Source organism: Sinohyriopsis cumingii, chromosome 2 (genome assembly GCF_028554795.1).
Source record: "Sinohyriopsis cumingii isolate HCF-2022 chromosome 2, ASM2855479v2, whole genome shotgun sequence".
Taxonomy (NCBI): domain Eukaryota; kingdom Metazoa; phylum Mollusca; class Bivalvia; order Unionida; family Unionidae; genus Sinohyriopsis; species Sinohyriopsis cumingii.
This window is the reverse complement of record NC_142962.1, coordinates 104,209,250-104,222,834: the sequence shown is the minus strand read 5'-3', so window position 1 is coordinate 104,222,834 and position 13,585 is coordinate 104,209,250. Positions and strand designations below refer to the sequence as shown.

At 33.2% G+C, this 13,585-nt stretch overlaps 1 protein-coding gene across 1 annotated transcript in view; it reads left to right on the top strand.

Moving 5' to 3' along the window:
• The first annotated feature begins 70 nt into the window (after positions 1–70).
• Positions 71–13,585, top strand: part of LOC149805530 (transmembrane protein 62-like) — a 41,891-nt gene continuing 28,376 nt past the window's right edge. Inside the window, 8 exon segments of the mRNA XM_089950135.1 lie at positions 71–140; positions 142–252; positions 5,078–5,189; positions 7,789–7,923; positions 10,731–10,776; positions 11,232–11,379; positions 12,555–12,682; positions 13,428–13,550. Of these exon segments, the coding sequence (XP_089806261.1) occupies positions 99–140; positions 142–252; positions 5,078–5,189; positions 7,789–7,923; positions 10,731–10,776; positions 11,232–11,379; positions 12,555–12,682; positions 13,428–13,550 (845 nt within the window). The 5' untranslated portion in view covers positions 71–98.

Genomic DNA, 13,585 nt, shown 5'->3' with positions numbered 1-13,585 from the left:
CCGAATATGAAACACCAGTCTAAGAAAGTTATTCTCTACAAAGAAGGTACAGCAGACGAAGAACGAATTCAGCGTTTTGTCGTAGTCAAGACAAACCAATGAAACTTTTGGCTTTTATTTTAATACTTATATCAATTTGTGCTGCTCTAGTAGCGTTCATATGATGATAACCTAGATGTAAAAATCGTACCTCAAGAAAATGATCATATTCATCCAGGAAATGAATTCAGAGATTTGTTTTGGTTTGTTCAGGTACACCCCCAGAATCTATATCTGTATCTACATTGATGCAGTCTCACTTGACAATTAAATAATGATTGATGCTCGATAAAGAATATAGGAAATAAGGTGGTGGTAGGAGAGTTAAAAAGTAATAATAGGAAAGGCAGAAACAAGTAAAAAGTGTCCATCGACAGTAGACATTGACGTACTGGAGACACATTTTATTTAAAGTCGAAGTTGCATTACATGATAAAAACACTAACTCGCAGGAGCTATTTTAGCGGCTATAAACAATAATATAAAAATTAATTAAACACTCAGACATATAGTACTTGTGATGATAAGTTATTTTTCTTCAAAAATGGTTGTATTATTTTAACACATTGTTAAAATACTCATGCATAATACCAGGCCAATATGCACTTAAACTATTCACCTCCCACAAGTGATAATCTCTGATTAAAAAATCAATGCAGATAAGTCAATTTACTTGAATATGATATACATTATTTAAAATACTGGGTGCCCAATAACATCCTTAAGATACTAGTCCTACAGTGTAAGACCATAGCACATGTTGGTTTTATTTTAGTGCTATGTCTTAATATCCAAATAATGGCCTTGTATAGCATGTTCTGATGTCGTTGACATTGGAACAAGTGGTCAAAGTTTCAGGAATCTCTCATGCATTTGCCAGCATATATCGACACTCTTCCACTAATTTATGTGCAATTAATAAAGTTAATGTGCTGTGCTTATGCTGGCAGAATGAAAATATGACACTAGCAAGTGGACACATTTTTATGTTCTGTTGAGATACATTGAATTTGTTGCAATGCAATGGTAGTCGAGGTATGCCAAAGTAAGTTTAAGTAGGTTCATCTTTTCGGATATGTTTCTTGAATGAAACGAAACATTGCTTTACAGTTCCAGTAGCAGGGATGGTCCTGGCTTTTAAAAAGCTGTCGCCAAAAAAATCACCAACCTCAATATTTTGTCGCCAATTTTCAAAAAGTGTCGCCAGAACAAGTAGTGTACATTTTTCCAAGTGTTAATTTAGTCTATTAATGTAACAGGCAATGAAAATTACAAAAGATGGGTTACTTAATTCTTTAATTACAACAAGCATTAACAAAATGTTACAAAGTGTTACATAAAGATCCGTCGCAATTTTAGGGCTGCCCACTTGTTGAATGCAGTTTCAAAGTCTAATTTTTCACATCTGTACGTGCTGATTCTCATGAAATTCTCGAGAGACGAGATGCAGAGTTTATTTCTGATGTCAGTTTTTATGAGGTTCATCTTACTGAATCTACGTTCACAGTCCACAGCACTGACAGGTGACACCAGTAGTCTATCAGCAGCCCCCCCACCCCATGGCTAGCTTCACAAAGCTTGTAGTGAATTGCTTCCTAAATCCCAAGAATGATCACTGAATGCTGTATAAATTTTCTCGACAAACAAAATATGATCTCCATTCCCACGAATGAAACTTACACGAGTCAACACCTGGCAATATTGGACCGTATATATAAGCATAAATTCACACCCAATTTAGAGATTCTTTCACTCTTGTATTTTGAGAAATAAATAATTATTATTAATTATGCAAAACTGGTTGTTTTTTTGTGCTATTTCTTGTTTCGGAGTTTAAGTCTCAGCAGCCGTAACACTGATTGATGGCCAAAGGAAAAGAACAATGAGTAAAATGCTGCACTGGCGACAGACATAATTGTGATTGAGATTTTTCCATTTGCTTTGTATTTATACACAGTAGTCGGTACTTCAAAGGTTATCGGTTTTCTATGAAGGTTCAGCAAAACTGTTGTACTGGTATATGTAAAAAAAAAAAAAAAAAAAAAACCAACAGAAGATTTAGCCATTCAATTAATTGTATCTGTTCTATTCACGTCTTCAGAAGTCGGTCAGTTGTAGGTATAGTGCGGTAGCATGATTGACTGTATCGCAGCATACAGTACTCAGCCCAGATGTCAGCATAAGCAGATTATGATGTAACAATGCACTGTAAAGATGGGGTTGTCAATACGAACAAAGGATTGTTTGTGTAACAGATTGATTCCAATGCATTGCTTAGTCAAGTTTGTGGCTTCCTTTCGTTCTCCCTTTTAATTTATCCAGTCCAAATCTATGATTGTATGTACAAATTAAATAACCAAAAAGTCTGTCGCCAAAAAAATCGCCAGATGGGATATTTTTGTCGCCAATAAGGAAAAAAAATCGCAATTTGCGACATTGGCGAAGCCCAGGACGATCCCTGCAGTAGGCATAATGTATTTTTGTTTGTTTTGTTAAAGAATAATATTTCAACTTAACTCAATTTTGGCATTCCCGGCTTTCATAGCTTTCCAGTCAACTGAAATGTAGGCCAACGAAACTTAAAACAGGTCCATTTCTTTTGTGAGAATTTGAATTTATTAGAGAAAGACATCAGATTAAGTAAAGTCTGACTAAAACATTATGACTTTACTTTGTAGAAAGTGCCATTATTTTAGTTGCCAGTTGTGTGAGATATTTCTGAAAATTTTACTTTCATTACGATGTTAATCAGTATCAAAACACACTGCACAACGCTGTTAGTTAGGCAGAAGACCCTGACACCCAAAACATAAAGATCAGCATTAAGGTCTTACATGTAGGACTATTAAGATACCATTTACATCAATGCCAATTTTAATTATACAAGAGGGCCTAGGAGAAAGTAAATATTTTGAAAATATTTGAAATATAGATTGGATTGCTTGTCCTTGGAAAGAATGTATACACCCTTTGTACTTTCTATGTTTGATTATGCTGATTGTATCTGGGATTATTGTACTATGCAAGAAAAAGAATCATTGGAAAAGAAAAAAAAATTGGAGGCTATCAGAATAGTAAGAAGTGCTACCAAAAGCATGGCTTGGGCATTATTCTATGAGGAAACCAGGTGGGATGGCTTGAATAATTGATGCTTTAAGCATAAATTCAGTTGTTTAAAATGTACCATGGTTTTGCTCCAAATTACCTACAAGATATAATTCAGCCTCTTGTTAATAATGATACCTAAATCACTCGATCATCCACTTGAACACCAAATGCAGTAGCTTAAATAATAAAGTACAACAATTAAAATAAGCAGCAGTTGAGTTGGATTTAAATCAAAGAAACACCATTATGAAAATTGTTAACCTGAAAGCTGATTTGCCACTGTCTGCTAATTAAAATAATATAGATGCATGTTTACATTGACCATTTCTAAATCACCCTGATGAATTCACTGAAATCTGAGACCAGAGGTCAGGCCGACTGTTCTAGACTTTGGGGGCATAAAATTTAAAAGAAAGCTTACTATATCTTGTAGACTTCACCATTAAATTTGACCTAATAAGTTGGGGAAAGTCTCACTTTTTGAAAACATCCTTTAATTAGAGAACATCACCATTGTTTTAGGATCACTTTTGCTTAATAGGTAAGAACATGTGAGACAAAGGGGGATAAGTTTTATATTTGTGATAAAAAGGCATACAGATACCAACCATTCAGAACATCAGATTGTTAAAATTGCACATGAATTTACAACAGGTTCTTCGGGAATATTTTTGACAAGTTTGATTTTGTGAACAGATGAACATTATTCAATTTTCAAGATATTAATTAATGTAAATTTATTTTGATTCATCTGAAGGAAATGTGTAATGTTTACAATGCCTTGTGTACGTTCAATTTCTGAATGCCCTACTACAGAATAATAAGAAGGTGTTCCACTTTTACAATGTAGAATATATATATTTAGTTTATATTTGTAAAATGTGAATGTTTTCTTAGATTGCATCAAAGTTACTTGGCCATTATAGACACAGTCAAGATGATGCTTATTTGAGAAACACTTATTTCAAGGAAAATTACAGAATATTATAAATTAAACTGGACACTTTTTTTTATGTGATTTAGTTTCTGATGGACAGTATATCTGAAAGTTAGTACTATATGTTGTATATTATGGGTAGTTATTCCCATGCTGATAACTGCCAGGAAGCATGTTCTCAGATGTTGCAAACATTATCACAACTAACCTAACTTACAGTACAGTCTGTTTTTTTTTTGTTGTGTGCATTTGTTGGACAAGATTCAATGTTCAAAGACAAACCATTGCATTATTTTGAAAGACAATTGAATTGGTGTTATCATTTGATGTATAAGAAGTTATTGAGGTTTATTTTGTCATTATTTGGATAATACTCTACTTGATGCTATGTTTTTTTTTCACCAAAAGAGCACAATGAAACAGAAGATATAAATATTAAGTGAGGTTTTTTTTTATAAATAAGGAGCCTAGGTGAGAAAACTATTGAAAACAGAAATGTTTTCTTAGAAATTTAGTAGCCACAAAAGAGTACTTAGAGCAAATTGACATGGAGCTGATGAAGGATATTTACAAGATCTCAAGACTGTTATCCCCACTCTAACATGTTTTAAGAAACTGCCTAATTCTCAGTTATTATGTCACAGGTCTAGTCATGAGAAAGTACTATTGCATATTTTGACATTTGACCTGTTAGAAAGTGCATTTCATCTGATCTTATTTGTACTATGTGTTGTATTGCTGGGAATAATTTAATGCAAGTGACAGAAGACTGTACTTTTTTGTGAGAGCGATAATATACTGTCATATTTTGTATGAAATCTGAGTTAAGGATGTCACAGTAAGGAAAGCTATATTAAAATAATTTAGAATATAACAATTACATATTCTAAGTATCTTAAATCCTGCTGCTTGGTGTCGAACATGAGATATAAGATATCTAGATGTAAATATATTATTCTGTGATAAGAACTTCGTCTTTTTTAATACATATAGGTTTCTGACATCCATATCAGCCGTTATGATGGTAAGGAAAGGGGACCAGATTTGGTTAGATTCTGTGAGAGTCACCTCAGATTCATCAAGCCAGAGTTTGTTTTAGCTACAGGTATGATGTTATCAAGAATTGTCATCCTATAGTCTTTAATTTTAAGATGAAATGCTACTTCTTGAAAGTACAGTCTAAATACCATCCTCTACAACACAAAAATAGTTTGGCTATAAGAAAGATGTTTTCATTCCTTACATTGTGCAGTTATTTCATCCTTAAACCACAGGAACCAGTGCTTGTATCTCACTTGGAGCAAACTCATACTGTGATATGCATTTTAAATGTTATCTTTCAGAATCTTATATTCTCTACTAGCCACTTGTAGTTTTCATTAATTAGCTCCCTCTTTGAAATATTTTACATCCAGCTGGTAATTCTAATCATTTGTTTAATATCACAACAGTAGAATAGTTATACACTTTGTTCTGTTTGCCTGGAATAAAGAGGGTAAGGAAAGATTGGCAAAAGAGGCAGTTTTTTGGAAGTCACGAACATTTTCTTTTCTTTAATTAACTTGATATTGATATTGAAATCAAGAATTTTATCTTGTTAGAAGTAGAAGCAGACAAAAGCACATTGATATGTTTATTCTACATTAAAGACTAAGAAACACAAGTATAATAAATAGAAAGTAATACAGATTTAAGTAGGTGTTTTATAGAAGAGCAGAGGGGAGGGGTGAGAAGGGAATTGAGGGGCAAAGTGGAGGACATTGAGAGTGTATGAGAGGGGTGACCCTTCATTTCTATCTTGCTGAAGTACTGTTGTAAATATGTTAGAATAAATACTATCTCAGTTAACATTATTTATGTGTATTTATGAATAACAAATCATTATTATGATGCAGTAAGCTTTGTAAATGAAATTATTCAGGGATACAAGAAGTTGCAGCAGATAACTTTAATTTTGTTCATCTCTTATATTCTCAATCACCACACAAAAATATATATTTATAAGTAAAAGTCATGGCTGTTACATGTTGAAGCTGCAATTTTTAAATGCAGACTTTATGAAAATATCTTGCATTAGGGATCGTCCTGGGCTTCGCCAGTGTCGCAAATTGCGATTTTTTTTTCCTTATTGGCAACAAAAATATCCCATCTGGCGATTTTTTTGGCGACATACTTTTTGGTTATTTAATTTGTACATACAATCATGGATTTGGACTGAATAAATTTAACGCCAGAACGAAAGGAAGCCATAAACTTGACTAAGCAATGCATTGGAATCAATCTGTTACACAAACGATCCTTTGTTCTTATTGACAACCCTATCTTTACAGTGCATTGTTACATCATAATCTGCTTATGCTGACATCTGGGCTGAGTACTGTATGCTGCGATACAGTCAATCATGCTACCGCACTATACCTACAACTGACCGACTTCTGAAGACGCGAATAGAATAGATACAATTAATTGTATGGCTAATCCTTCTGTTGTTTTTTTTATACATATACCAATACAATAGTTTTGCTCAACCTTCATAGAAAACTGATAACCTTTGAAGTACCGACTACTGTGTATAAATACAAAGCAAATGGAAAAAATCTCAATCACAATTACATCTGTCGCCAGTGCAGCATTTTACTCATTGATTTTTCCTTTTGCCATCAGTCCCGTGTTACGGCTGCAGAGACTTAAACTTCGCAACAAGAAATAGCAAAAAAAAAAAAAAAAAAACAGTTTTGCATAATCAATAATAATTATTTATTTCTCAAAATACAGGAGTGAAAGAATCCCTAAATTGGGTGTGAATTTATGCTTATATATACGGTCCAATATTGCCAGGTGTTGACTCGTGTAAGTTTCATTCGTGGGAATGGAGATCCTATTTTTCTTGTCGAGAAAATTTATACAGCATTCAGTGATCATTCTTGGGATTTAGGAAGCAATTCGCTACAAGCTTTGTGAAGCTAGCCATAAGGGGGTGGGTGGGGGGCTGCTGAGAGACTACTGGTGTCACCTGTCAGCACTGAGGACTGTGAACGTGGATTCAGTAAGACGAACCTCATAAAAACTGACATCAGAAATAAGCTCTGCATCTCATCTCTCGAGAATTTAATGAGAATCAGCATGTTCAGATGTGAAAAATTAGACTTTGAAACTGCATTCAACAAGTGGGCAGCCCTAAAATCGCGACGGATCTTCATGTAACACTTTGTAACATTTTGTTAATGCTTGTTGTAATTAACGTATTAACTAATCCATCTTTTGTAATTTTCATTGCATGTTACATTAATAGACTAAATTAACACTTGAAAAAATGTACACTACTTTTTTTGGCGACACTTTTTGAAAATTGGCGACAAAATATTGAGGTTGGCGATTATTTTGGCGACAGCTTTTTAAAAGCCAGGACCATCCCTGTTGCATGCAACCAAATAGTATATTTTTCATCTACAGGGAGAGCTCTGTTTAAATTTCAAAATCACAAAATTGAAGTCAAATGGCAAATTTAATGCTGCTTTATCTTACTGATATATATTTGTAGAAGAGTTTGAATAATGCAACAAGAATGGTAAAAGCTCCATATTTCTCACTTTAAAAATTATTTTATAGAATTCAAGATTTAGGTTATTTTTTTTAAAACATTTGCCCCAAGAGCTTCCAGACTGCATAGCAAGGTCTCATTAGATAATGTTTTTTTCTGTTAGGTGATTTGACAGATGCTAAAGATAGTGACAAGATGGGCTCTCGCCAGTATGTTGATGAATGGCAGACATACTATGATGCGGTCAAAAAGTGCCAAAAGATCACTGCCAAGTGGTTTGATATTCGGGGGAACCATGGTAATGTAAATGTCTCTAAATTATACCAGGAATATGTTCTTTGAGTATAATTAGAAACACAAGGCAAAGTTGTCAAAACTAAAACCTCAGTTAACTGAAATCCCTGTCTTGAACCTGACCTTGTTTGTAAAAAATTTACACTGAGTTTGTTTGATCTTGAGGGGTTGACTGTACTTTAAAATTTTGCTATCTTAGCAGGTGAATTTGGTGTTTTGGTTGAAATATGGATACTGTACACTGATTATTTTTCATATTTCTTATGTAATGAAGGCTTTTCAATAAAAAAGGCTTGCAAAATAAATGTATTACACTTTTACAGTAAAACCTGTCTTGAAAGACCAACTGCTGTAATTGTCTTGAGAAACAAGACTTTTAAAGGTGTACCTGAATGCTATGTACTAGAACTGGAAGTCATAATTTATTTGTTATTTCACATGCACTCTAAAGACTTGACACATATCCATTCACTGGATCAGGAGATATGGCTATTTAATTACTTTCAAAACTAAGACCTGTCTGGAAACAGAAGAGTGACTTTTTGGAAACTGGCTAATATGTACACTTGGGCTTGTGATGTCATTGGAGGAACTTAACATGATATGTATAATAATCAGTGATTGGGCGAATAAAACTTGATTTTGTTTGCAATATTGTTTCAGTGATATGTGTATTTCCATTAAGTATGGTTCACTACTTTGGACACCTGTTTTCATTTTCATTAAAATGTTTACTTATCTTTATGTTTAGTACTGACTTGTGTGTCAAAATCTTGCCAGAATCACCACAAAAAAGGGCAAGTTATGTGTTTCCTAATAATTTCTTCACATTTTTTAAAGTAGTAATATCCAGATGCCAGTTTTATACTTGGACAATAAAAAAATCATTTCAAGAGAGTTTTATATATGCAATATGTGTTTACTGTATGTCTCATTTATATTCAAAGAAGACATCTGTCAGAGTGTAATAATTAACAGTCTCAGTTATGACCTGCCAATTAACTATTAGCGCAAGTTTGATAATTGGACAATTGATCATTAACAGTTTCAGAAAGGTGTCATTTATATTACATGAAGCCATCTGACAGGAATGTCATATTTAACAGCCCCAGTCATAATCCAGCAATCAATAATTGTCCATTAAAACTGAATCAGATTTATTGCTTAAATGAATAATAATGTGGAGAAAAAAAATCTTGATTCCAAGACTAATCTCTCTGTGTCATTCTTGTTTCTGTCAGTCAGTTTCTCTCTCAGCCGGGTCTGTGATGATGCGCTCAAGGTCTGAAATTGTTAGAGATGGGGTTGAGGTGGAGGCTACACCACCAGCGCCCATCCCTATATTGAATCCATAATTATGCTGCTGTAGTCCTCTCTTCAGCAATTCTAAAGATAGCTCTATCTGTCTATCTATCTATCTCTCTCTCTCTCTTATTTTAAAGGAATGTGAGATTCAGCAAATTGCATATTCATTTGACTTTTTGTTGATAATAAAATCTTTAGGTTTTTATATTCTATTTTAATGATGTTGAGAATGCATGTACCAACTCGTTTAGCCCCCTACTTTGTTCCTTATCTTTTGATATTGGTTCCCTCTTTCAATCTCTTATTCTCTCAGTTTAATTTTACTTGTTCCCAATAATGGCTAACTTAAAATAATAAAATTCACTTTTAGCTGTAACTCGGTATCCTTCAGGGCATTTTTCAACAACTTCTCACAGCATACTATATCTGTTTCTGTTTCCGTGTTGTGACTTAAACCTTACATCTTTTTTTTTCTTAAATATTCATGTAAATATATTAATATAAAATGTAGCTAAGAACATCTTCATCAACAGTAAGATTAATATCATTGTGTCTGCTTCATACATATTTGTGAAGAGAGCCAAGGTTTTATCAAACATGCTTTTGAAGAAAACCATGTTTTACTAAGGGAATTGGGTCATGAGTTTTTATTTTAAATAATTACTGCTTATGAAACTTGCAGCATATGGTATTGTTTATGTAGTTTTATTATACAGTTTTTATTTATATGTCTTAATAGTTGTGAGCATAGTCTTGTATCATCTCTTTCACAAAAGAATTCACTGATTTGATATGCTGCTTTTTCATTTGACATTGAGCTGATAACAAAGTCACATGATACTGTTTTTCATGATGTTGAGACAGCAAGGACATACTTTTACTGCTACATCAAACAATGATGTACCTCCTTCCCATGCAGAACAACCATGGTAATTTGCATTTTGTGATGCCGCTGGTGATGTTACATGGACTTGAATTATGGAAACAGAAAAGTTGTGCATGGCCTTGGGGGATATTTTGATATATACATTTAAACTTAAATATTTCACTTACTGTTGTTGGCATTGAGTCAGAGTCTTCAGGTATAGAATAAATCATAATATAATTTAGAGTAAGTGATATGGAATCTCAGGCACAATTTAATTTCTCATATAATGACTTCTTATATTATAACACATGTCTTGAGATGCCATTTTTGTTGAAATAAGGGGTGGTCTCCAAAAACATGTTTCACTGTTACGTAATTTTAAATGTTTCATATATTTAAACTTAATAGATAGCCATCACTGGACACTTTTATATACATTTTAAGACTGCAGGTGGTACATGTACATAGCTGAAAATCTCACTTGCAATAACTGTTTTCTTCACTGGTGAAGAATTCAAGGAGAAAAATTATCATTAAAATATATTATGGTTACGCTAAAATAAAAAGCTTGTTTCAGGACGCTTCATTGTTTTTTAGTAGGTTTAATTGTCATAAATTAGTTTTTATTTTCATTTTAGATGCCTTTGATATTCCTGATATTGACCATCCTAACAACCTTTTCAGGTATAAAATTATGTTAATCTTCTTATCTAGTTTATTATAATTAATCTGTTTTTTGGTTGTTGGTTTAATTTTATTTGTGTTTTCTATGACTGACAGTTGTCACTGTTTTAGAGTATGGCAAACACCTAAATACAAATAATAGAAAATGCCTAAGTCTGCAGTGGTCCACTTTTTACAAGCCCAGCTCTTCTGCAGTGAAAAGGTGGGTTCACAGAAGAGATGGTCTGCCTGTCATGAGTGGGGCACAAATTAGACATTATATTGTATTTTGATGTTGGACAGGGTGGGCTATGATTAGAGTATGACCTCCTTTCAGAGAAACATCTTAACAAGAGGCATCACTGTAATTTTCTTTTATTTATTATCTTGTTCTCTTTTACTACTTAATAAGGACTTTGCATTATTTTCTCATTTTTTACAGGAAATATTCTGCATTATTTTCTCATTATTTACAGGAAATATTCTGCCCAAGGGAAAGAGCATTTCTCCTCCTACGTACATCATCATGTTACAAAGTATGGGAAATATTCATTTGCAGCCATGGATGCCACCCCAAACCCAGGACCAAAGAGACCTTTTAATTTCTTTGGTTATCTAAGAAAGGTGAATGGGTCTAACTCTGAGATATTAAATCTGCAGGTAGTCTTATGTATGCTAGCAGAGAGTAGAAAGTATGATCTGTACCTTTGATGTCCATGTAAGGTTGAAAAATCTCCTTTGTCTTGCTGTTCAGGATGTTTCCATGTTTTGTTCTAAGAAAGTATAATTATATGTTTTTTACCCAAGTTTCAATTAACCATAATGTTAGAATATGGATTTTTATTCAGTTTTTTAAATATGTAAAGTCTGGTCAGCCAAGTACAACAATGAAATTCAAATTTATGTGGTCTTAGTACATGTTTGGCACCAGACAACATGATTTTCTTAGTAGAGATTGAATGCATGTCACTGCACCCAGATACATGGATATGCCTTGACTACACTCCCATGCATAAGAACAGAATGAAATCTGTAGGTATGTGATATCTACTTTTTGTATTGCCTGTCACTAAAGATGAGACATAGATGTCATTAAGATGTCATTGCATCCATTATCTTATTTTAGGTCTAAGATTTATAAAAAAAATTGTCTTATCTCTAGAAGAAGTGTATTATCATAATTTTGTGCACAATTTATTTTTTACCAGAATACATTTAAGATCCCCAGGGATTATAAGGCTAAAAATAGTCCTTAAGACCTTTCACACCCCATGTTAGATGTTTGAATGGTTATATGGAGGTGTGATAGTGTTCAGATGCATAACACAGGATTTGAATGGTCCACAGAGACTGGACTAATGGCAGAAATGTCATTAAGTCAAGGTCTAGACAGCAGGACAAAGTTTGGGGTTGACATAGGGATTTATATTTTAAAGTCTCTCTGTAAAAACAAAGAAGATAATCATGAAGAATTCATTTTCTAACACATCTGAAATTATCATCAAGCTTAAGTTAGCTTTTGCATGACAGAGGAACAAGCCGCAATGATCATATTTATAATATATATAATGCCTTGCCTTAAACATCCAGTTTCAATACAAGTCATGCTTATACATAAAATATAAAGATAACAGAAATATAGAAAATTGTAGTGACTGACATTAGATTTTGCTTACGAAAAAAGGAACAAATACAACAAGAACAATACATAATTTAAACAGTTTTCCTTTTATTATGGACTTGTTATTTCACTGAAAGATTTTCCAAATTTAAATACAGAACTTTCTTTTATCTTTTAGACTGAAGAAGATGCTCTCAGACAGTTTAATAAGGAGAGTGTTGACAGCAATGTTACAATCTGGTTTGGTCACTATCCAACATCTCTGATTGCCACAGAGTCAGGCCAGAATCTGCATCAAATAATGAGGTATATATGCATCACATTCTGAAGTTGGTAAAACACATAAAAAGTATACAGTATCTGTCCAGTTCAAGTTGCTAAGAAAATGAGAAAGGGATATCATAAAAAAACTATTTAGTTGCTGTTTTCCTCACATAGTTTTGAAAAATCCACCTGCAGTGATATTTCAAAACCAAACAATGAAATGCAGAATTGTACATAATTCAGCCTGAAGTTTTAATAGTTTATTTACTGCCTTTCTGAATTCAGGACTATGATTGATGAGTGGAGGAAAAGTGGCAGTCTGATCATAATGCAGGTCATCTGTTGACTTTTTTTTACCCCTAGAAAGATGTTTTATGAATAAAAGACTGCAACTTCACATTCCAGGCGTGTTGAAGCAAAATTTCACTGATGATAGCAACTGTTTTGCTTGAATTACTTACTGGTATGACCTTGATAATAGTGTCTGCTGGGAAACCTGCATCTGATTTTTGCTTATTGTTAAGTCTATAATTTAATTATATTTTATGCCTTTTATTTTCAGGTAATTTAAAATTTGAATAAGACAGATATTTTGCAGCTATTTGTTTCTTAACTTATGTACAAATATCTTTTACTCTGATATCATGTCCATGTTAATGTTTGATTTTGTGTCATTGTGTTCTAGTACCTTTTTAAATTAAGCAAATTTACCTGTTACTTTGGAAATTGAATCAGTAAGCAACATTTAGTAGGTATTTAGTTAAAGAAAGTTCATTTGTAATTTTAGAAATGTAACAGCATTCTTATGTGGACATCTTCACACCCTGGGGAATCTGGTCCCCCATATGTACACCAGACAGAAAACGGGGCTTTTGGAACTGGAACTTGGGGACTGGAGAGATGCCAGGATGTAAGTCATTATTACTAACAGCAATATGTTGTCAT